This window comes from Hippopotamus amphibius, chromosome X (genome assembly GCF_030028045.1).
Source record: "Hippopotamus amphibius kiboko isolate mHipAmp2 chromosome X, mHipAmp2.hap2, whole genome shotgun sequence".
In the NCBI taxonomy this organism is placed as follows: domain Eukaryota; kingdom Metazoa; phylum Chordata; class Mammalia; order Artiodactyla; family Hippopotamidae; genus Hippopotamus; species Hippopotamus amphibius.
The window spans coordinates 104,459,880-104,485,786 of record NC_080203.1 but is presented as its reverse complement, the minus strand read 5'-3'; the positions used below and the strand labels follow the sequence as shown (position 1 = coordinate 104,485,786).

Below are 25,907 nucleotides of genomic sequence, written 5' to 3'. Positions count from 1 at the left end.
GAATGATGAGTCATCTACAATCAATAATTTCAATATATGGCAATGAGCTGAAAACAAATCTTAAGTTTGTGAACAAAACCTTATAGTCTTTAAATTTTAGATCAGTCATAGCCTTCCTAATATTTGTTCTGTTGTCAGTGACAATTGCACGACCCTTTCTTTACTTATTTTTTCATTCTATAATCAACCTTCAATTAAATTTATTATATTGTTAATGGTGAGGCCCAGAAATCTCTCCACAAGTTAGTAAGAGGGGAGCAGACTTAAAAACACAATTAATCCACTTGGTATCAAATATAATAACATGTATGAGTTGCCAACCATTTATATATATATATATGGTAGGTAGGTGTATATCATTATATCTATATCTTGAGAGAGAGAAAGCCTATATTAAACAGGCTAAGCAGGAGCGTACTTCCTAGAGATTTGTCCCTGTAATTAAACATATTTCTATTTGTCACTGCTTTTTATACGTTTTCCCCCTTCAGTGTTGTGAGAAATGTCTGAATACACGTAACCAAACGTATAGACTCTGCAGGAGTTTCTGGCTTTTTTACAGCTCCTCGGTGCCTATCAATGCATCCTCAGCCCATATCACTCCCAGTCTGGCATTAGTACCCACTTTGATTGCACCTCTACCATCTGTATGCCTCAGATTGGATGGTGAAGGACTGGAGATGGTGAGGGGGGATGTGAGACATGACTTCCATAGACACAATGACATGCAGATGGCAGTAGCAGAAGAATGACACAGGTGTTTGTAGTGTATGGCTATCTACCTGGCTCCTCTGAGTTGTGAACTGCTGGCACTGAGTTTTCAATTAAGGAAAATTACTGGGACAGGTTTTAGTTATCACTTCCTCTGAATTACATGGTGCACTTCAAAATCCCCTTTGGTACAATTTATTTATTGACTTGGTAATGTTTTCAAGTTGAATAAAATTAAAGACTTCCTCAATAATATGCCTTATTTAATTTAATATTATTGTATTTTTGGACCTCAGAAATAATCCTTTTATAACAAACTTATGATTATCTTCTAGGAGAGCACATGGTGAAAAATACTTCCTGGTAGTGCATATTGAGTTGCCATTGACTCAGGCTTTTTTTTTTTTTTTAATTGGAAAATAATTGCTTTACACTCTTGTACCAGTTTTTGAGGTACACCAAAAGGAATCAGCTGTATTTATACACATATCCCCATATTCCCTCCCTCCCTTGACTCCCCCACCCCCCACCCACCCTGTCCCATCCTTCTAAGGCATCATCCATCATTGAGTTGATCTCCCTTTGTTATACAGCAACTTCCCACTGGCTATCTATTTTACAGTTGGTAGTATATACATGTCTATGCTACTCTCTCACTTTGTCCCAGCTTCCCCTTCACCCCCTTTTACCCCCAAACCTCGTATCCTCCAGTCCATTCTCTGCATCTGCATCCTTATTCGTGTCTTCTCACTGGGTTCAACAGTACCTTTTTTTTTTTTTTTTTTTTTTTTAGATTCCATATATGTGAGTTAGCATAGAATATTTGCTTTTCTCTTTCTGGCTTACTTCACGCTGTATGATTGACTCTAGGTCTATCCACCACATTACATATAGCTCCATCTCATTCCTTTTTATAGCTGAGTTATATTCCATTGTATATATATGCCACATCTTCTTTATCCATTCATCTGTTGATGGGCATTTAGGTTGCTTCCATGTCCTGGCTATTGTAATTGTGCTGCAGTGAACATTATGGTACATGTTTCTTTTTGGATTATGGTTTTCTTTGGGTATATGCCCAGTAGTGGGATTACTGGATCATTTGGTAGTTCTATTTTTAGTTTTTTAAGGAACCTCCAAATTGTTTTCCATAGTGGCTGTACCAACTTACATTCCCACCAACAGTGCAGGAGAGTTCCCTTTTCTCCACACCCTCTCCAACATGTGTTGTTTCTAGATTTTTTGATGATGGCCATTCTGACCAGTGTGAGGTGATACCTCACTGTGGCTTTGACTTGCATTTCTCTAATGATTAGTGATGTTGAGCATCTTTTCATGTGTTTGTTGGCCACCTGTATGTCTTCTTTGGAGAAATGTCTATTTAGGTCTTCTGCCCATTTGTGGATTGGGTTATTTGCGTTTTTGGTATTAAGCTTCATGAGCTGCTTGTATATTTTGGAGATTAATCCTTTGTCTGTTGCTTCATTGGCAAGTATTTTCTCCCATTCTGAGGGTTGCCTTCTTCTCTTGTTTATATTTTCTTTCTCTGTGCAAAAGCTTTTAAGTTTCATGAGGTCCCATTTGTTTATTCTTGATTTTATTTCCTTTATTCTAGGAGGTGGGTCAAAAAGGATCTTGCTTTGATGGACGTCATAGAGTGTTCTACCTATGTTTTCCTCTCGGAGTTTTATAGTGTCTGGCCTTACATTTAGGTCTTTAATCCATTTTGAGTTTATTTCTGTGTATGGTGTTAGGAAGTGTTCTACTTTCATTCTTTTACATGTAGCTGTCCAATTTTCGCAGCACCACTTCTTGAAGAGGCTGTCTTTTCTCCATTGTATATTCTTGCCTCCTTTGTCAAAGATAAGGTGCCCATATGTGCTTGGGTTTACCTCTGGGTTCTCTATTCTGTTCCATTGATCTTCCTTTCTATTTTTGTGCCAGTACCATACTGTCTTGATCACTGTAGCCTTGTAGTATAGTTTGACATCACGAAGCTTAATTCCACCAACTCCGTCTTTCCTTCTCAAGATTGCTTTGGCTATTCGGGGTCTTTTGCGTTTCCATACAAATCGTAAGATTTCTTTTTCTAGTTCTATGAAAAATGACACTGGTAATTTGATAGGAATTGCGTTGAATCTGTAAATTGCATTGGGTAGTACAGTCATTTTCACAATGTTGATTCTTCCAATCCAAGAACATGATATGTCCCTCCATCTGTTTGTGTCATCTTTGATTTCTTTCATCAGTGTCTTCAAGTTTTCTGCATACAGGTCTTTTGCCTCCTTAGGCAGGTTTATTCTTAAGTATTTTATTCTTTTTGTTGCAATGGTAAATGGGAGAGTTTCCTTAATTTCTCTTTCTGCTCTTTCGTTTTTGGTGTATAGGAATGCAAGAGATTTCTGCGCGTAAATTTTGTATCCTGCTACTTTTCTAAATTCATCGATTAGTGCTAGCAATTTTCTGATAGAGTCATGTCATCTGCAAAGAGTGACAATTTTACTTCTTCTTTTCCAATTTGGATTCCTTTTATTTCATTTTCTCCTCTAATTGCTGTGGCTAAAACTTCCAAAACTATGTTGAATAATAATGGTGAGAGTGGACACTCTTGTCTTGTTCCTTTTCTTAGAGGGAATTCTTCCAGTTTTTCCCCATTGAGAACAATGTTGGCTTTTGGTTTCTCATATATGGCTTTTATTATTTTGAGGTAGTTTCCTTCTGTGCCCATTTTCTGGAGAGTTTTTATCATAAATGGATGTTGAATTTTGTCAAAAGCTTTTTCCGCCTCTATTGAGATTATCATATGGTTTTCACCCTTCAATTTGTTGATATGATGTATCATATTGATTCATTTGCATATATTGAAGAATCCTTGCATCCCAGGGATAAACCCCACTTGATCATGGTGTATCATCTTTTTCATGTGCTGTTGGATTCTGTTAGCTAGTATTTTGTTGAGGATTTTTGCATCTCTATTCATCAGTGATATTGGCCTGTAATGTTCTTTTTTTGTGACATCTTTGCCTGGTTTTGGTATCGGGGTGATGATGGCCTCGTAGAATGAGTTTGGGAGTGTTCCTCCTTCTGCTCTATTTTGGAAGAGTTTGAGAAGGATAGGTGTTACCTCTTCTCTAAATGTTTGATAGAATTCGCCTGTGAATCCACCTGGCCCTGGGCTTTTGTGTGTTGGGAGATTTTTAATCACAGTCTCAATTTCAGTACTTGTGATTGGTCTGTTCATATTTTCTATTTCTTCCTGGTTCAGTCTTGGAAGATTGAACTTTTCTAAGAATGTATCCACTTCTTCCAGGTTATCCCATTTATTGACATATAGTTGCTTGTAGTAGTCTCTCATGATCTTTTGTATTTCTGTAGTGTCTGTTGTTACTTCTCCTTTTTCATTTCTAATTATGTTAATTTGCGTCTTCTCCCTTTTTTTCCTGATGAGTCTGGCTATTGGTTTATCAATTTTGTTTATCATCTCAAAAAACCAGCTTTTAGTTTTATTAATTTTTGCTATTTTTTCCTTCCTTTCTTTTTCATTTATTTCTGCTCTGATCTTTATGATTTCTTTCCTTCTGCTCACTTTGGGGTTTCTTTGTTCTTCTTTCTCTAGTTGTTTTAGGTGTAAGGTTAGGTTGTTTATTCGATATTTTTCTTGTTTCTTTAAGGTAGGCTTGTATTGCTATAAACTTCCCTCTTAGAACTGCTTTGCTGCATCCCATAGGTTTTGGGTTGTTGTGTTTTCATTGTCATTTGTTTCTAGATATTTTTGGATTTCCTGTTTGATTTCTTTATTGATTTCTTGCGTGTTTAATAGTGTATTGTTTAGCCTCCATGTGTTTGTATTTTTTGCAGTTTTTTTCCTGTAATTGATGTCTAGTCTCATGGCGTTGTGGTCAGAGCAAATGCTTGATAAGATTTCAATTTTCTTGAATTTACTGAGGTCTGATTTGTGACCCAAGATGTGATCTATCCTGGAGAATGTTCTGCGTGCACTTGAGAAGAAAGTGTATTCTGTAGTTTTGGAATGGACTGTCCTGTAAAAATCAATTAATTTGAGATGGTCTAATGTGTCTCTTAAAGCTTCTGTGTCCTTATTTATTTTCTGTTTGGATCATCTGTCCATTGATGTAAGTGGGGTGTTAAAGACTCCTGCTATTATTGTGTTACCATCGATTTGCCATTTTATGGCTGTTAGCATTTTCTGTATGTATTGAGGTGCTCCTATGTTGGGGGCATAGATATTTACAATTGTTATTTGTTCTTCTTGGATGGATCCCTTGATCATTATGTAGTGTCCTTCCTTGTCTCTTGTAATAGTCTTTACTTTAAGGTCTAATGTGTCTGATATGAGTATTGCTACTCCAGCTTTCTTTTGACTTCCATTTGCATGGAATATCTTTTTCCATCCCTTTCCTTTCAGTCTATCTATATGTATCCCTTGGTCTGAAGTGGGTTTCTTGTAGGCAGCATATAGAAGGGTCTTGTTTTTGGATCCATTCAGCCAGTCTGTGTCTTTTGGCTGGAGCATTTAATCTATTTACATTTAAGGTGATTATTGACATGTGTGTTTCAATTACCATTTTCTTAATTGTTTTGGGTTTGTTTTTGAAGGTGTTTTCCTTCTCTTGTGTTTCCTACTTAGAGAAGTTCCTTTAGCAATTGTTGTAAGGCTGGTCTGGTGGTGCTGAATTCTCTTAACTTCTGCTTGTCTGTAAAGCTTTTGATTTCTCCATCGAATCTGAATGAGATTCTTGCTGGGTAGCGTATTCTTGGCTGTAGGTTTTTCTCTTTCAGGACTTTCAGTATATCCTGCCATTCCCTTCTGACCTGCAGAGTTTCTGTAGAAAGGTCAGCTGTTATCCTTATGGGTTTTCCCTTATATGTTACTTGTTGCTTTTCTCTTGCTGCTTTTAATATTTTTTCTTTGTGTTTAATTGTCATTAGTTTGATTAATATGTGCCTTGGTGTATTTGTCCTTGGGTTTATTCTGTATGGGACTCTCTGTGGTTCTTGGACTTGGTTAATTATTTCCTTTCCCATGTTAGCAAAGTTTTCCACTATAACCTCTTCAAATATTTTCTCAGACCCTTTCTTTTTTTCTTCTTCTCCTGGATGCCTATGATTCGAATGTTGGTGCGCTTAATGTTTTCACCAAGGTCTCTGAGACTGTCTTCTATTCTTTTTATCCTTTTCTCTCTTTCCTGCTCTGTGGCAGTTATTTCCCCCATTGTATTTTCCAACTCACTTATTCATTCTTCTGCCTCAGTTATTCTGCTGTTTATACCATCTAGAGTATTTTTAATTTCAGTTATTTTGTTGTCCATTGCTGTTTGTTTGTTCTTTAGTTCTTCTGAGTCCTTATTAACTGTTTCTTGCATTTTCTGTATTTTGTTATCGATATTTTGTATCATTTTTACTATCATTACTCTGAATTCTTTTTCAGGCAATTTTCCTATTTCCTCTTCATTTATTTGGTCTTGTGGGTTTTTTTCCTGTTCCGTTGCCTGTGTGGTGTTTCTTTGTTTTCTCATGGTAGTCCAAACTTCAGAGGCTGCTTTTCCCAGCAATAAAGGGGTTTAAAGAAGATTGTCCAAGCCCTAGACTAATGGCAGAGTATTGAGTCGAACAGATACTAAGTCAAGAAAACACATACGTGTATAAGATACAAATACTGAATTCAGTAGAACATAAGGCACTAGACAGACCTGACAGAAGAACCCCTGTATGCTATCAGACATTCAAAGAGAAAACCAACAGAAATTCAAAACCAAAACAGGACAAAACAGAAACAAAAGCAAAAACAAACAAACAAAAATAGCACACACACACAAACACAAATCCAGGGAGATATTGAAAGCTAAGATCAAATATAATAAAGAGCTAGAGTACCACCAGACAGACTGAAGATTCTCAGAATGAAATTAGACAATTATACTAAGAACTAAGATAAAGACAAAAACCTAATAATAAATACCGAGGCAGTGTGTCATCCAGAGAATAAAGCAAGGAGACTGAGCAGACTGATAATTTTGCTTATAAGTATATTAAGTTAAAATAAACTCAAAAAGGATAGAAGACCCGGCAACAGAAGAGCATAGTGTGACTGGAAATATGAAAATAAAAAGAAAGAAATAGAAATGTATAAAAGATAGAGATGAAAAGAAGGTAGGAGAGATATATAGCCACCACTACAAAAAACTTAGCTAGAAATAGAAATATATAAAAAGGCTAAAAATAAAAATAGAACAAAAAATAGAATAAAAGAATATGTTTTAAAACTTGTAGATCCCTTAGGACTAAGATCGTAATTAAAAAAAGAAAAAAAGAAAAGCCAGAACATGCCCCAGAATGGACCAGTTCAGTAGAATTAATACTAATATTTCTGTTTCCTTGGGGTCTCAGCTGTAAGTGTCCTTCTACCCACCTTGGGTTTTTTGTATTATTCTGCGACCAGCAGAGCTTCCTTTATTGTTTGTCTGTAAGTGCTGGTGTGTGGGGAGAGAGAGGGTACAATAGTGGCTCCTTCCCCTGGGAGTGAGTGAGCAGTGGTGCCCTGTCTGGGTCACAGTGGTTCAGTCGGGCGTGGAGGTGCCTGTTGCAGAGGGACACCAGCGGCTCAGGTGTAAACAGAATGTCTCAGAGTTGGGCCTCTCTGCCGGGCCTTTGGCTCTCGGCTGTAGGCACTCTAAGCCAGCCCCTCCCGGGGGCCTTTGTTATCCCTGAGTGCCTTAGCTTGGCCCACAGGGCTCCTTCCTCTGTCCATCGCAGGCGCTGAGAGAGAGAGAGGCTATGCCCATGGCTCCAACCCCCCACCTGTGAGCCAGGAGCATCCAGCTGCCACCATGGCCCCGCAGCTCTCTGGGGCAGGCACTCTTTGCTGCAGTTCTCTTCCCTCCTGTGCTCTCGGTCCCTCTCCCCACTGGCAACGATGTTTCTCACCCTGAACCAGTTCTCCCGTTCCCACACTCCCGCTCCCAGACCCCCCTGTTCAGCTGTGAATCGACATCTCAGTCCAGAAATGCTGAGCCATGGTGCGGACCCTCTGTGTGTTTCTCACTCCCTCCCGTCTGCCACAGCTCAGCCGCTTCACCCTCTTTGAACCATCGTAAATGCCTCCCTACCAGTTATGTCGGGATCCTTGCATTCCTTTCTGGTTTCCGAGGTTGTCTGCTGGCATTCAGTTGGTTCTCTGTGGGAATTATTGCGTCTTTTGGTGCATTCCTAATGCATCTGTGGAGAGGGATGCATTCCACATCCCTCTACTTCACCGCCATCTTTAAGAATCTGACTCAGGCTTTTATGGGCAAAAAATAACAATAATCTTCATTTACTCTGACCCATTGAGAATAGGAAGTGATTAAGTTTTCAGTACAAATACTCAGTGAATTAAATGTTTTCTGTTCAGAAAAGGTGTGAACCAGCAACCAAATGATAAAGTTAACCCAGTGTCTTTTTCCCATCTGAGGCAGCTGTTCTTTCCTAATAACTTTCATCAAAGAGGTCAGCCTGAGTTAACCTGAGATTTTTAAACTCCTCCTGAGTCAGATTTTATCAATGTTTCTGCTGTATTATTTAGTTCAAAATTGTGATTATCCACAGTATCAGACATATTAACAACTAGATTTATATGCAAACATTAAAGCCTCTTACAAATCGCACATTTTATTATTTAATGAATATTTATTGTCTCTGATATCCCTGGCACTATTCTAGATGCTGAGGAAAGTGATGAACGATACAAACAAGGCTCCTGTTTGCATGCAGCTAACATTTTAGTGGAGTTAGGAAACAAAAATAATATTGAAATGGGATATTCTATGTGGAGTTTTTCTGTTGTCTGAGATTTTCAAGTAAAATACAAACCTAAGAACTATAGATAGTTCTTTTTCCGTGCTGTGAAAGGTTTTGCTATGCCATTTATTTAGGACTCACTAAATGTATAAGTTAGGGCATCTCTAGCTGATATAACAAACTGCAGAATTTGAATGGTTTAACACCATCAAAATTTTTAATAATTGTAACAGTCTGGTGCATTTGTTCCTGGTTAATGCCTGGCATTCTTCATGTTGAGATCCCAGGAGTCAGGCTCCTCCTATGTGGTGAATCCATCACCCTTTAGGGACTCAAAATTTCCTGCATATAGATGGAGAAAGAGAAAAGAGAAGAGAGAATTTCCACTAGTGGCATAGAAGTGACACACATCACTTCCACTCACATACTATTGGAGTGAACTAGTCACACAGCTATGCCTGGATGCAGGAGGGTCTAGGAAATGTAACATCTGATTGGACAGCTGCTACCAAATGATATCTTTATATTATGAAGGGGAACACAGAATTTTGCTGGAGAAATATCTCTGTTGTGTCTAGGGAGATAAGAAATCTTTAGCCTATGGCCCACGGCCGGAACACAAAGAGAGTGGGGGTGTTTTCTTTAAGCAATGGAAGCTGACAGTTTAATGCCCATTGGATTTTGGTGAGTTCCTGCCCACAGATTGGACCATATATAAATGGAAAATGGCTAGAGTGAAAGTGGCTACACTTCCATTGACACATGATAAAACCTTGAATCAAAATGGATTTTACTCTGTGGAAGGAGACTGGACTTCGACTGTTTTAAAAGAATCTGCCTCAAGCTACATTCTCCTAGAGTATGAAGAACCCAGAAGAGTCTACATGGGTAATGCTAGAAAGAGTAAAAGAGAGGGACCTAGAAAGCCAACTGGAGAAGATCAACAGGCATCAATTAAATAAATGGCCTTCATTCTTTTACCTATCATCCCATCTACATCCTGTAACCAGAATGATCTATATTAGCACAGTGATTGCAGGAGGAGAGGAAGTCAGAGAAAGGAATTGAAAAGAACAGATCATGTCTACCTTCTTCTTCACAAGCGGTCTGAAAAATCACTAGGTAGTCCTGGGAATGGGGATGGGGTGCCAGGGAGAGAAATCAGAAAAAGTATTCATTGGATGTGAGTTGAAAGTGTTGATTGACTTTGTATTTCTCTACATATCTGACAATGAGACTGCTCTAGCATTGCGAACCATCCTAAGATAACAACTGGAGTGGGGAAAGGGAGATCCTGCCTGGTTTGGAGAGCTGCAGTGGGAGACAGAAACTGTTTTCATATTACACACCACTAAGTTTAGTTCATCAGATGAACCCATTATCATGACAATAAATGGACAAGATGAATTTAGACAGTGATAATTCTACAAATGAAAATAGTTCAGGGTTTCATTAAGGATGACATGAAGACTGAAGAAGTGCAACCAGGTAGAGAGACTAACAAATGTACAAACCCTCAGGACAAAATGATCTTGGTGGAAAGGGACCTCCCAAGAAGGAGCCCAGGCACACTAGGAACAGAAAGGAGGCTTGTGAGACTGGAACTTGGACAAAAATGGTAAAGGGATGATTTGCAATCAGCGGTGTCTACAGGATGCCATCTTGTCTATAGGACTCAAAGGGCAAGATGAGAGTTTTTATTCCGTGTGCAATTAGAAGCCACTAGGGAGTGTGAAGAAGGAAATGACCTGATCTAATTTATGTTTTTAAATCTCTTGAAATGTTTCTTCTATTTTAAGAAAATAATAAACATATAAAGTGCATTTAGATGCTGAAAATATTTTATATTTGTTTTAAGATAGTCTTACAGATAGTCAAATTCCCTCTGAAAAGGTTTATAAATTAACAAAATTCAATATATTTTTAAAATAGTATTCTACTCTTATCTGAGTATTTGAATTTTTTCAGTAGTCTAAATTTCAGCATCTTATGAATGTTCTCATGCTTTAAAATCTTTACTTATATTGCACAGGATTAAATATATACAATTTGGTCCCTTTACAAAGGATTCTGAGAAATGGAAGCAATTTTTTTAAACAGTCATTATGTTGGCTAAAATATACCTTGAGTACAATCAAGAGAAAAATACTAGACACCTTATAAAGGAATGCTCTCTATCATTGAACCTAAAAGAGGCCATGTGAAGATGAAAGACAGCTTTTGAAGTCATCATGTAGTCATTACTACTTTACATGACTTTCAAAAAAATCAGTCAAAACTGATTTACATTTAATTCTAAACATAAAATGAAAAAAAAAAAAACAACCACTCATCAAAGTGTAATAAAATGCCATTGGCAAGATACATACTAGCCCATTATTTCAAACTTTTTAATATATCAAGTATTCACAGAAATTTAACTGACTTTGTACTTCCTGTTGAATAAATTCCAAAAAATGGACTGGGGGTGGTAGGATACCTTAAATTACAAGACTATTAACCATTGTTGCAGAATAATTTTTTATACATTTGTTTTGTATGTTATTTACTTAAAATAGTTATGTATTTCTGGCTTACATAGATAACACAAAGGAGGCGTTCCAAGAATAAATTTACAAATTTTGATCCTCTCATAAAATGGTGAATGACAAAACTTTCTTTTCTTTAACTTACTGAATGCATCAAATATTTAAATATCTAATTTTTATGGCCTTAGGAAATCTAGTTGGAAAGTTAATCGTCCAAATTAATTTTGACATTATTTTGGCAGATGGATGTTTAATAAAAATTATTTCTGTAATACCACACATGAAAGGTATCATTTAGGGATCTTTATCTGTTTAAACTTTGAAGAAAATAATATTCAAACCATAATGAAAGTTAGAAATTATTTTTATAATGTTGTAGTTAAATTTGACATATATTTTATGTCATACTAAAATGACATACTAGGAGTACAGAACAATTAATTGGAAACGTCACTCTTTTTACTACAATGAGATACTCATTTTTATTGAGTCTATTGCTGTTTTCAAGACTCCAGAGAATTTGGTTGCAGGGATTCTCCAGAGATTGTAGTGCTACTTAGTGCTGGTAGTGCTAAGCAATTGATGATTGCTGTCTGGAACGCTGCTCTGTGAAGAAATTTGAGGGGGCATCCAGACCTACTGGATAAAGAGTAAAATGTCCGGTGGAGATACTTGCCATGGATGTGTCAAGGAGGAGCTGTGACAGAGGTGCTCCTTAGCTGCTGTCCACATTTCCTAAGAAATTTGGCCAACTGTGTAGAATGTCATACCACATTTGTAACACAAAGCGTGCTTCTGTGATATGGCTTGTAGTACACAGAGGAAACAGTAGATTTAAAGTGGTTTTCTTTTACTTTGTGTTCATAGTTTACATGTGATAAGACCTAAAGCGATACCATATTCCAGTACTTGTTTTTTCCTCTTTAGACCAGAGTTTTTCAATGTACAGGTCTCAAAATGTGATTGGGTCAAAATGAGCATTATTTTTTAAAGAGATGACTAGAATAGAATAGATCATAGAAATCACATGTGGCAAGAGTAAGGACTGTTTTATGAAACTTTTTTTTTCAGTGGTGTGTCTATATGAGGCGATGGTGATAGAAAATGAATTACTCTGATAACCATTGATTTAGATCTTAGCATTTTTACTTCTTTGAGGAAGTTGTAGCATTGTCTTAAACTGACAATTTCTCTGAAAAATATCTGAGTAATAGACTGGGACAAATATCTAATCCAAAATGTCTCACTTCAATTTTCTGTCTAAAGACCTGGGCAACATTTCTAGACTAATATATGGTTATTGGTATTTGTTGCCGTGACATATTTCTTTGGATTAGTTGTTGATTTGCTTGACCCTCAGAAACTTCCTAGGAGGCTATGTTCTGTAACAGTCTTATAAAATATGTCAGGTTGCCTAGGAAATAGTAAACTTCGTGACATAATGCCACTGTTGAGCTTTTTGCATGTTATATTTTTCCTTCTTTATAATTATGAGCATGTATATTTTACTGTAGGAAATCTTTTTTCATTATTTATTTATTTATTGACTGCGTTGGGTCTTCGTTGATGTGTGTAGGCTTTCTCTAGTTGCGGTGAGTGGAGGCTAATCTTCGTTGCGGTGCACGGGCTTAGTGCAGTGGCTTCTCTTGTTGCAGAGCATGGGCTCTAGGCTCGCGGGCTTCAGTAGTTGTGCCACTTGGCCTTTAGAGCACAGGCCCAGTAGTTGTGCTGCACGGGCTTAGTTGCTCTGCGGCATGTGGGATCTTCCCAGACCAGGGCTCAAACCCATGTCCCCTGCATTGGCAGATGGATTCTTAACCACTGCACCACCAGGGAAGTCCCTTACTGTAGGAATGTAATGGCCATTTATTTTAGGAATCCATGATTTTAATATCTCTTGAAACTATTATAGTTGCCCGTTTTCCATTGCATTCATAGTTAAATCTGATTTGTAGTAAATGATATCTACTCTCATCTAGTAATTATAAACATGTATATATCCTTGATTTCCATCTTTCCTCGCCAGATGATGTTCACCACACTAAATGCTATTTCCATCCCCCTAAAATATAATATTTACCCACTCATTTATTTTTTTCTTCAGATCTTTATTGGGATATAATTGCTTTACACTGTTGTTCCAGTTTCCGCTGTACAACAAAGTGAATCAGCTGTACTTATGCATATACCCCCATATTCCCTCCCTTTTGAGCCTCCCTCCCACCCTCCCTATCCCGCCCATCTAGGTCATCACCAAGCATTGAGTTGATCTCCCTGTGCTATGCAGCAACTTCCCACTAGCCTTCTGCTTTACATTTTGTAGTGTATATATGTCAATGGTACTCTCTCACTTCATCCCAGCTTCCCCTTCCTTACCCCGCCCCCCAGCCCCTTGTCTTCAAGTCTGTTCTCTACATCTGCGTCTTTGTTCTTGCCCTGCCACTAGGTTCATCAGTACCAGTTTTTTTTAAGATTCCATATATATGTGTTAGCGTATGGTATTTGTTTTTCTCTTTATGACTTACTTCACTCTATATGACACACTCTAGGTCCATCCACCTCTCTATAAATAACTCAGTTTCATTTCTTTTTATGGCTGAGTAACATTCCATTGTATATATGTACCACATCTTCTTTATCCATTCATCTGTCGATGGATATTTAGGTTGCTTCCATGTCCTGGCTATTGTAAATAGTGCTGCAGTGAACATTGTGGTACCTGTATCTTTTTGAATTCTGGTTTTCTCAGGGTATATGCCCAGTAGTGGGATTGCTTGGTAGTTCTATTTTTAGTTTTTTAAGGAACCTCCATACTGTTCTCCATAGTGGCTCTATCAATTTACTTTCGCACCAACAGTGCAAGAGGGTTCCCTTTTCTCCACACCCTCTCCAGCACTTATCGTTTCTAGATTTTTTGATGATGGCCATTCTGACTGGTGTGAGGTAATACCGCATTGTGGCTTTGGTTTGCTCTTCTCTAATGATTAGTGATATTGAGCATCTTTTCATGTATTTGTTGGCCACCTCTATGTCTTCTTTGGAGAAATGTCTATTTTGGTCTTCCATCCATTTTTGGATTGGGTTGTTTGTTTTTTAGATATTGAGCTGCATGAGCTGCTTGTATACTTTGGAGATTAATCTTTTGTCAGTTGCTTTGGTGGCAAATATTTTCTCCCATTCTAAGTGTTGTCTTCTTGTCTTGTTTATGGTTTCTTTCGCTGTGCAAAACATTTTAAGGTTCATTAGGTTCCATTTGTTTATTCTTGATTTTATTTCCATTCTTCTAAGAAGTGGGTCAAAAAGGATCTTGCTTTGATGTATGTCATAGAGTGTTCTGCCTATGTGTTTTCCTCTAGGAGATTTATAGTGTCTGGCATTACATTTAGGTCTTTAGTCCATTTTGAGTTTATTTATGTTTATGGTGTTAGGAAGTGTTCTAATTTCATTCTTTTACATGTAGCTGTCCAATTTTCCCAGCACCACTTATTGAAGAGGCTGTCTTTTCTCCATCATCTATTCTTGCCTCCTTTGTCAAAGATAAGGTGACCATATGTATGTGGGTTTATCTCTGGGCTTGCAACAAAAAGAATAAAATACCTAGGAATAAGCCTACCTAAGGAGGCAAAAGACCTGTATGCAGAAAACTCTAAGTCACTGATGAAAGAAATCAAAGATGATACAAACGGATGGAGAGATATACCATGTTCTTGGATTGGAAGAATCAACATTTTGAAACTGACTATACTACCCAAAGCAATCTACAGATTAAATGTATTCCCTGTCAAATTCCCAATGGCATTTTTCACAGAACTAGAACAAGAAATTTCACAATTTATATGGAAACACAAAAGACCCCGAATAGCCAAAGCAATATTGAGAAGGAAAAATGGAGCTGGAGGAATCAGGCTCCCTGACTTCAGACTATACTACAAGGCTACAGTGATCAAGACGGTATGGTACTGGCACAATAACAGAAATATAGATCAATGGAACACTCATTTATTTATACAGAGGTAATCAAGAAAATGCTTGTTCCATTGACAAAGCTGTAATGTCTATCTTGAAGATATGTTGTGTGAATAACTCTCTCCCCATCACCACCTGTCCCCATGAGCTCCTGTAATGTGATTTGACAAATTTCAAAATAGCTCCATGCATTTGATAATACATCCATTACCAAACTTTAAATTATGACTAAAATGTCCAACATTCTCCATTTAAGGCATTATAGACAATTGGTCTTTGTTAAGACTGAGATATGTCCTGTCTATTTAATCACCTTTGACACATTTGCTTGAATTAACGGTTTTTACTGTAGTAGAGATCATGATTGTAATGGGATAAGATATGTCGCTACATAGAGAACAGACTTGTGGTTGTCAAGGGGTGGGAGGGGTGGGAGAGGGATAGATTGGGAGTTTGGGATTAGCAGTTACAAACTATTACACATAAGATGGATAAACAACAAGGTCCTATTTTATAGCATAGGAAACTATATTCAATATCCTGTGATAAACCTTAGTGGAAAAGAATATGAAAAAGAATATATGCATAACTGAATCACTTTTCCACGTAGCAGAAATTAACACAACGTTGTAAATCAACTATACTTCTATAAAAATTTTTAGAAAAAGATATGTCATTAGCCAGAATGGATCGGGATGAGAATCAGGAAATGTCTTGGAATGTGAAGTGTGCCTTCCATGGCTGAATGGATGAATCTCGGGAGGCAGGACAGAAGAAACCAGTCAGAAGGAAGGAAGCTAAACAGCAAGGTAGTCATGTCATCAGCATAATTTGACTTCTTAGTTCAGATTGTCTCTAGAACTTGATGCTAATGTACAGAGCTATTTAAAAGTATGTCCTTGGACATGAAAGCAACCTAAATGTCCATCAACAGATGAATGGATAAAAAAGATGTACATATATACAATGGAATATTACTCAGCTGTAAAAAGGAACAAAACTGGAACATTTGTAGAGACATGGATGGGCCTAGAGACTGTCATACAGAGTGAAGTGAGTCAGAGAAAAACAAATATCATATATTAACACATATATGCAGAATATAGAAAAATGGTACAAATCAACCGGTTTGCAAGGCAGAAATAGAGACCCAGATGTAGAGAACAAACATATGGACACCAAGTGGGGAAAGCGGGGAGGGTTGAGGGGGAATGAATTGGGAGATTGGGATTGCCATATATACATTACTAATAAGAAAAAAATACCAAATTGTACACTCTAAATATATGCAGTTTATTGTATGTTAACTGTATCTCAATAAAAGTTCTTTAAAAAAAATAAAATAAAAAAATAAAGTAATTCTAAAAAAAAAAAAGAAAAAAAGTGTGTCCTTGGAATCAGCAGTAGCAGCCACAGCTTCTTAGAAAGATAAAATTTCAGGCCCCATCCCAGATCTGCTGAATCAGAATCTTTGAGGAAGGGGGCCAGTAATCTATATTTTAGCAACCTCTACAGATGATAAGTCTGAGTACCACAGCAAAAGGAAACACTGACAGACCTCATAATAATAATGGTACTGAAGAAAAATATATTTTAAATGTAAGGTTTCAGTTTTCTTAGCATTTAACTAGGTGGATCTCTTGGACTATTTGTTGTTGAAAAAATGTTATCATTTATCAAGGCTAAACAAGGAAAATACATGAGATTAACAGAGTGAGGTACATTTGATAGTGGGTCAAGGAGAAAAATAAAACAGTGGTTAAGAGCTAATTTCCTATTTCTTTTGTAATTCTAGGAAAGTGTTTGTATTGAAATACCTCTCTTTAATCCAAGAGGAAACGTTATTCACTTTGATGTGCAATTATCGAGTGCCGCATTTAGTGGACTCAGGGAATTTGAACTACTTCCACTAGATTCTCTCAAGTATGTCGTTCGGTATTCTCCAGCGAGTATAGGCTTTAGAGAAGAAAGGTATGGTTTGAGTGTGGCGTTGTATTTAATGCTGATCCTTTGAAATTAACCTAAAATTATTTCTTTGCATGGTATAGTCATTGAGATTACACTTGCTCATAGTTTTAGGTTTGTTTAATACCGTTCATTGGTAAAATGTTACTAATTTAGAGTTACTGTTGTTTTCTTTAGGGCAAAGATATTATTTATTGGGATATCAAGTTAAATCATTCCTAAATTGCCCCTTATATACTCTCTTTCACTTCACATTTTTTAACCATGTTTTGGTAGAAAAATTGAACCAAATGAAAATGATTCCATAAGGACTAGGGGTTAAACTTTCAATTTTCTTGATAAAAATTCATTTATATTGTATATCCTCAATTAAATACAAATCACAAACATACACCCATACACACACATATGTTAACAGTGCAATGACGTGTTTTTATAGCATAATTATGAAAATCTTTCTTTGTACTATGCGTTCACATACACACAAACAAATAGCCTCTATGCTCATGATTAACTCAGATTATAGTGAAATAATTAACTTCCTTTGTTTCAACAGTAATATCTAATTTATTTGTTATAGTTTTAAAGACTGTACTTATTGTAGTATTAGTGTACATTGAATTCCATTACTCCATGAAAATGCCTTTTGCTAGTTTATATGCTCTTTCCAACTTAGAATAATTCTTATTTTAATGAATGATGAATAAATAAATATATCTGTGAAATTTTAAAGGATAAACATTTTTATAATGTGAAGCATGAAAATTAAGACCATAATGTATATAAAAGACACTATTTTGCTAGATTGGCATTAGAAATGTGGGCTCCTCTCCTCTCCCCATGGTGACTGTAGAGTTGTGAACACAGACTGAATCTTGAATTCTCTTTGTCAGCATACATTAAAACAGCAAACATTAAGACACACTTTGGGCTGATACTTACTTAGTCTGTTATCATTACCGGAACATTTTTTTATATACATGCACACCTAAAATTCTCACACTAACCGTAGGAGTTAGAAATGAGTGTTCCCACTTTATAAATGATGAAATTGAAGTTCAGAAAGGTGACTTGTACAAGGCTGCACAAATAAAAGATGACAGAGCTGGGATACCAGCCCAGTTTTACTTTTAGATTGTCACATGCTCTGTCTCTGTCTCCCCAAAGATGAGCAGGTACTGATGATAAAGGAAGCTCTCCAGAGCTGCATGTCACGTGATAGCCTTCACATGAAAATGCATGTGTGTTCGATTCAACAAACTACATTTGATTTAATCACAGTTCAAATGCAGGACTTCACTTGTTCTAGCTCCTGTAAGAAGTGATTGTTTCACCAAAAATGGAAAAAAAATTTAAATATATCTACAAGAGTAGAATGTTTCACAGAATAATTGTCAAATGTTATATTTGGAACCACCTATTTGGGATTTATTTTCTTCTGCCAAGTGTATTTTACATACAAATGAAAACTGCTGACAAGATTTTGTATATTTCTCTCCACCAGCATTATTTTTCAGCCTGATGTGGCTCTAGAGTTTTGGTATTTACTGAAAGTAACTACTGACCTACCAGAACCAACCACAATGCCAGAAATATACTGTGACCTTGGAAAGTAAGTTCTATTTAATAGATAAAATTATTTCATGGAAGAAAAAAAAGTTTATCTAAAAGAATATTGTTATAATGCATTTAATATTTTTAAGTAAGACAAATATATTTTTAGTAATTGATTTTCTTCTCTAGAGAAGTTTGATATTTAAACTACCCCATGGAAAACTTACGTGAAAAGACAAACAGGTGAGGACTTAGTAAGGAGAGGCTTTTATTCAAAATGATTATCGCAAGGGAGGAAAAGGGACTATTGGCAAGGGACTATTGCAATTTGGAGAACACTCCCCTCTCAGAAATCTACAAGCTACTCAATATGAAACAGAACATGCTTTTTCTTTTATAGGCTAAAGGAGGGGCAAAGAGAAATAAGCAGAGTCTTTGGAGGGAAAGCTGGACAAGAAAGGGAAAATGACTGGTGGGGACTGATAGGAAAAAGGGTCTTGCTGTGGTCAGTTGATTCCCAGGAGAAGCCCAGGGGGAGGCACATTCCACTTTTTTAGTGCCTGCTCAGGCTTGGGAACAAGCAGAGTTCAGGGGCCTATAGGAAAGATAGAAGAGTGACTCAAGTTTGGTCAAGGCAAAACAGAGGGTAAGCAATGGGCAATTGAGAATACTTGGTCATTTGGTTAATACCATATGCCCTTGAAATATGACCAGTTATATTTAGGTGATTGAGTTCCTAGTACATGTCTGGCATCAAGTTTGGCACTGATACATAGGGATAATCAAGTCACATTTTCTGCTTTTGAAGAGTATGTGTACCAGTGGGCAAATCAGTGCCTTTTCATTAATGTCTCTCCCTTAGTACGCCAGTAGAGTGTTCGGTTCTCCCAGTGCCAGATCTTGAGCCAAAACATCACTGCAAGTGATTTATTAAGGAAGTGTGATCCCAGTTAGAAAAGTTAGTAAGAGAACAGGGGAAGCAGAATAAGCAAAGGGAAGAAGCTAAGCAAGGATGTGATTGCAGGTACAGTCCCAGACTTTATCCGATCCTGTGGAGAGTTTTGGAACATAAATCACATCTCAGAGTTTGTCGTCTCAATGCCACGATTCTGGGCTTTTGAACTCCCATACTAGTCAGTATAAGCTTCCTCTGGATGAGCTTTAAACTCCCAGGGACTTCTGCTCTAGGGCTGAAGAGGCTTCAGGATCCAAAGGCAATCACCTGAAGATCTCAGATGGAAGATGAACAGAAAGCATGCGGAAGTTGGGGGTAGGGGCAGAGAGCTGGTGAAAGTCTTCTAGGGAAACCAGGTGGAGCACCAACAGTGACTGTTACAAGTTATTGACAAATTTATTTCTAGATTTAAATTCTTCTTGTTTTAAATATGTACCAATATATAAAAACTATATATACACATATGTAGATACAATTGTTAATTAATGTAAGTCAGTCTTGTGAAAATATTTGGCTCAACCAATTTTACGATCATATTTTTTTCATTCTACCAAAAAGTGCTAGCCTTTTTTCTTTAAAGTTCTTGTTATTCTTTAACATATTTTTCTAAAACAATTACTTTTTATCTAAGTCATACTGTGTATAATTTAAAGTTGCATGATATTAAAAGATGTTTGATAGCTACTATATTTCTAACCAGTCTTGTCCTGGATTTTTCGTCTTCCAAAATTAGCGTGGTCTTTTATTATACCCAGTGTCCTTAAAATTCTTAATGATATATATTGGTGTGACTGTTTTCACGCATTTTTCTGTGTAGTTGGGGTCTCTCTCAATATGGAAACACTGAGATATCATTTCACACCTGTTAGAATGGCTAGAAGTTTGAAATCAAGGTTTCAGCAGGACCTTCTCATAAGGACACCAGTCACATCGGATTAAGGGCCACCCTACTCCAGTGTGACCTCAGTTTAACTAATTACATCTGCATGACCCTGTTTCCAAATAAGGTCACATTCTGAGATATTGGGTGTTAGAACTTTACTACATCTTTTGGCGGGATGCAGTTCAACCCGTAATAGTCATCAATTTTGTGAAATTATCATTGAACAAGTTTACTAGCTTTGTTTTTCCTTCCAGGTCTGTCACTGAGATAATTTCTTTAGAAAATCCTACACACAAAACCTTAGAATTGCAAGCAACAAACAGTAATCCTGATAATTTTATCCTGGAGATTAACAGATCACCAGTAAGTATACACAGAAAGCCGAGTAACCTACCACTACTAGAACATTTTCCAATTCTGATTTTAGAACACCATGGAGTATTAGCAACTGAATTATTAATAAGGTTTCAAATGCTAAAATTTTTAAATATAACATATATATTCCCAGTTTTATCAAGGAAATCAATATCATGTTCATCTAAAGTTTTGAAGTTACGTATGCTATATTCATGCTTATTTTCACTGGGCTCTAAATAAATTGGTTCTGCTTTATTTCTGACCATTTTGGTAACCAGTTTTTGCAGTAGTTTCCCAGTAATATGATTTTTTTTCTGATTTTAATTGGAGTGTACTTTTCTTTTTTTTAAGAGACATAATTGTTTAGAGCAGTTATTTTAATACCTATCTCTTGTCACTCACTTGTTGCCAACTAATATCATGATATGAAATTAGTTCTTAACTGCCATAATGTGTCAAATCAGATATCACTAAGTATTACGTTGCTAAAATTGGTGTATATAGTATAATATTAGAAAAATTATTTTAAAATATACATGCACGTTTGTATTACTTAACTCCATATTTTCCATAAATTAAAAGAATATGATCTTCAGGCTATATTTCACATAAAACAGAAATTACTCATTAGACAGTGGTGTTTTCATATCCTTCGTATCACTGCTTTTACAGAGAATGCAAACTGTGGTCCAAGGGAAAACAAATGCGTTATATTACAGATACCATCTTACATTGCATAATGAAAAGGACGGTTTCGGCTTTAACATTTCCAACCATGGTTTTCTAGTCCATTCATTCTTTCATACACTTATCAGATATTATTGAGCACTGAATATGCAATTAACTTTAATATTTGGAAACAACACAAAAATAAATTTACAGATGAGAAAAATACTATTATGTGTTATAGAACAAACAGGAACATACATTAATGGCAATGATAATAAATATAAAGTACGTTATGTGTATGTATATACTTTATATAGATATATGTAAAACTATTTCTGGTTTTGTTGCATAATATTCATATTTACATAGGTAAGGATTTTTAAATATTGATGATTACCTATAAATGCTTCAATAAGTAAGCATAGATTGATTATTGAGGCAAATAATGATATTAAAACTTACTGTCCTCCATCTTTATATTACAAAAAATTTCAAAAAGCTACAGAAGTAGAAAGAATAATACAATGCACAAACTTTTACCTTCTGTCTTGGTTCTTATAGTAACAATTTGTTACATTTTTCCCCTCTCTTTTCTCTTATGTTTCTTACTATTCAATTTAAAGGTAAATCATAGGTGGTATTTAACAGTAAATACTTTAGATTATATTTCTTAAGAGCATATTACTCTCCTCTAGTATCCTGTCCAAATTTCAGTTTACCTAACTGTCACAAGAATATCTTTTCCTCTTTAACTAGGATCTAGTGTAAGCTCAAACTTTGGAATTGGTTCTCCTGATGATACTGGCTTGTAATAAAATGTTTTTAAGTTTCAAGAAGCTGATATATTTAACATATTATATATATGTATATATCCCATTATACTAAACCAGTAGGTTTGCTACACTTAAATTCCATCCAACAGTTTATCTTTTTTTCCTTGAAACCAGTGGAGATGCATTTTTCAGTAAATTTTAGGTGAAAATAAAGGAATTGAGTAATTCCTTGGTTGTATACACTACCCCAGTTTTCACCACATGCCTGTGACATCTATTTATAGAAGAGGAATTTGAGGCCAGAGAGGCTGAAATATTTGTAAACCCCATGATTAGTTAGTGGTAGAAGTAGAGTTAAAAATCTAAGTTAATATAGTATTATATGTTTTTCTGATAAAATAGATGATTTCTTTTATATATATAGGGAGGAGGAGGAGAAATATTTTTGTCCCTTTTGCTAAATTGAAAGAATATATGAAATGCAACTTTTTTCCTTTTTTTTTTTTGCTAAAGTTGATTCTGATATTAAACTCCTTAAATGTGCATTAACTGATAACGTCAAAACATTTGAAGTATCAAAAGGAGACCCAGACTGAGATAAAAAAATATTTGCTGCACAAAAACCACACATATAAAAAGGAGGTAACTCTATCCTAAAATTAAGTTTGTATTTTTTTTCATGGTCATTTTCAGAGTTTATTGAAGAGCAAGTGCTATATTCTAAAAGGATTGAATGACTTTGCTAAATTTCAAGTTTCCTTTTTCAAAAGTTACTTGGCAAAATACATTAGTAAAAAAAGAACAATTGACTTACTTCTCAAATGTGTGCCACTCATTCTGTCATTCTATAAGTGTTGATATTAAATATTACATTATTCACAGTGTAGCTCTTTGATTACTTAAAATCTTCAAGCCTTCATTATATTATGTTGGAGTTTCTAGCTTCTTTCACAATCTCTAAAGAGGTAACTCAGACTAATACAGTTCAGACTCAGGTTATTCCAGCAGGTCACACCTTGAGGTTCTATGTAAGAGGACAAAGAAAAAACTTCATTGTGCAATAAAGAAGCATGTCTTGGGACTTCCCTGGTGGCACAGTGGTTAATGTGGGGACCAATGCAGGGGACATGGGTTCCATTCCTGGTCCAGAAAGATATCACATGCTGCAGAGCAACTAAGCCTGTGAGCCACAACTACTGAACCCACATGCCACAACTGCTGAAGCCCATGCACCCTAGAGCCCGTGTTCCACAACAAGAGAAGCCACTGCAATGAGAAGGCCACGCACCACAACGAAGAGTAGCCCCCGCTCACCACAACTAGAGAAAGCCTGCGTGCATCAAAGAAGACCCAACACAGCCATAAATAAATAAACAAAATGTATTTTTTTTAAAAAAAGAAGCATATCTTAGATCTGCACTTAGACTCAGTTCATTTCTTTTGACCTCACCAAGGCTACAAATTAGGTTCCCAGTGGTTTGACATGTATCTTGGGATGGACAATAGGCTATGGGTTCTTAAATAACATGCACGTTTCTATTATTGGGGATTCCAACTCAGCTTAAAAAAATTAATCCTGATTTCCTTTTACAGATCAGTGTGGTCACTGGGGGAAGAACATTGTGTGAGCACTACTAAACACTGTTTACCATAGGCTGTTTCACCAATATTTGTGAAGCAGGCATGCTGAGAATGGCTAATGTGTACAAGGCAACACGTTAATCACATGAACATCAACCTGGCATACACCTAGCACACAAAGATGCTGACTCAAACAAAAGTATTGATTTTTGTTTCTCTTTCTTGTTTCTTAATTTACACAGCTGATCGTGCCTCCTCATTCCACCAAAGACATACCTATTCACTTTCGTCCTTCTGCTCTTGGAAGAGCTAGTCATCAGACTTCTATCACCTTCTGCTGTGCTCAGGTATGACAGAGTATTCTGGGACCACGGCAAGTTAATTAAATTTTAAAGTCAATAATTAAGTAAATCTAATTTATCCACTTGACATCTTTGTAAGCAAAACAAATTTATTGTAAATTATTATTTAAATGAACTTTTGAAAATACAGTATATATTTTGTATGTGCAGGCATTTGAGAAGACATTTTTAAATCCTTAGATCATTTGACTGAAAGAGAATATACACCGAGATTTAAAATGTACATACTTTATATAGCCGGCCAAGTGGCACATGAAAACCTGCTCAACATCACTAATTATTAGAGAAATGCAAATCAAAACGACAATGAGGTATCACCTCACACCAGTTAGAATGGGTATCATCAGAAAATCTACAAACAATAAATGCTGGAGAGGGTGTGGAGAAAAGGAAACCCTCCTGCACTGTTGGTGGGAATGGAAATTGATACAGCCACTATGGAGAACAGTATGGAGGTTCCTTGAAAAACTAAATTACCATGACCCAGCAATCCCACTATTGGGCATATACCCAGAGAATACCATAATTCAGAAAGACACATGCACCCCAATGTTCATTGCAGCACTATTTACAATAGCCAGGATATGGAGGCAACCTAGATGTCCATCGACAGATGAATGGATAAAGAAGATGTGGTACATATATGTAATGGAATATTACTCAGCCATAAAAAGAAATGAAATTGGGACATTTGTAGAGACATGGATGGACCTAGAGTCTGTCATACAGAGTGAGGTAAGTCAGAAACATAAAAACAAATATGATATATTAACACATATATGCGGAATCTCGAAAAATGGTACAGATCCATCAGTTTGCAAGGCAGAAATGGAGACACAGATATATAGAACAAACATATGGACACGAAGGGGAGAAAGTGGGGGGTGAGGGGTTGGGGTGGGATGAACTGGGAGATTGTGATTGCCATATATACATTACTAATAAGAAAAAAATATCAAATTGTACACTTTAAATATATGCAGTTTATCATATGTCAGTTATATCTCAATAAAAGTTCTTTTAAAAATACAAAAAAAATCAATGGAATGGTCAACACACACACACAAAAAATAAGTAAAATGTAGGTACTTTAATGTAAATGCTAAATTGCTAGCATTTATGTTAATTTTCTGACTTGGATTTTATTACTCAAATTTTCATGAACTTAAATATAAAACTATAAAATGTAATCTTGCAAGTATAATGTGTTGTATTTTTTTCACTGTTTTCATCTGAATAATAATAATTTAAAAAAATAATACTTTATTTTTTAGCATCCCTAATCTTGCTACATGCCATTCTAAGAATTATTTCAATTCATTGTCCAGAGTCCTATGGTAGAAGTATGGTTAACCCCATTTTACAGATCAGGAATATGAGACACACAGAAATTAAGACCAAGCAGCTAGTAAGAGGTCGAACCCAGACCTGAACCCAGGACATGTGACTTCAACAAGTCTTCATGACTATTTTTGCAGCTACCGACAGATTGCCAAGTCATAACTCTCTTACTGCCAAGGAAAATTTTTTTATAATTTTTACATTTATTATTAATTTTTACTTCTTCAAGTGTTGATGGGAGAGTAAAGTAAATAGAGGCATATACTTTATATCCTACAGGACACCAAGGAGCTTACAAAATCCTGCCATCTGGGAGGGAGTGAAATCAAATATAATACAGGGGTCCCTATGTCAGTGCAAGGCCTGTATGTAGCTGAAGTGCCCTCTTTTCCCCCCAAAATGTGTAATTTAAAAAAAAGTTTTTGAGGCTATTAAATTTTTTTCATGATTACTGACTTATACGTG

General features: G+C 36.1%; 1 protein-coding gene across 1 annotated transcript in view; it reads left to right on the top strand.

Moving 5' to 3' along the window:
- Nucleotides 1–25,907, top strand: part of CFAP47 (cilia and flagella associated protein 47) — a 474,307-nt gene that overhangs the window by 348,587 nt on the left and 99,813 nt on the right. Inside the window, exons 53-56 of the mRNA XM_057717674.1 lie at nucleotides 16,798–16,973; nucleotides 18,472–18,579; nucleotides 20,614–20,722; nucleotides 23,982–24,086. Coding sequence (XP_057573657.1) covers nucleotides 16,798–16,973; nucleotides 18,472–18,579; nucleotides 20,614–20,722; nucleotides 23,982–24,086 — 498 coding nt within the window. The remainder of the gene's footprint in view (nucleotides 1–16,797; nucleotides 16,974–18,471; nucleotides 18,580–20,613; nucleotides 20,723–23,981; nucleotides 24,087–25,907) is intronic.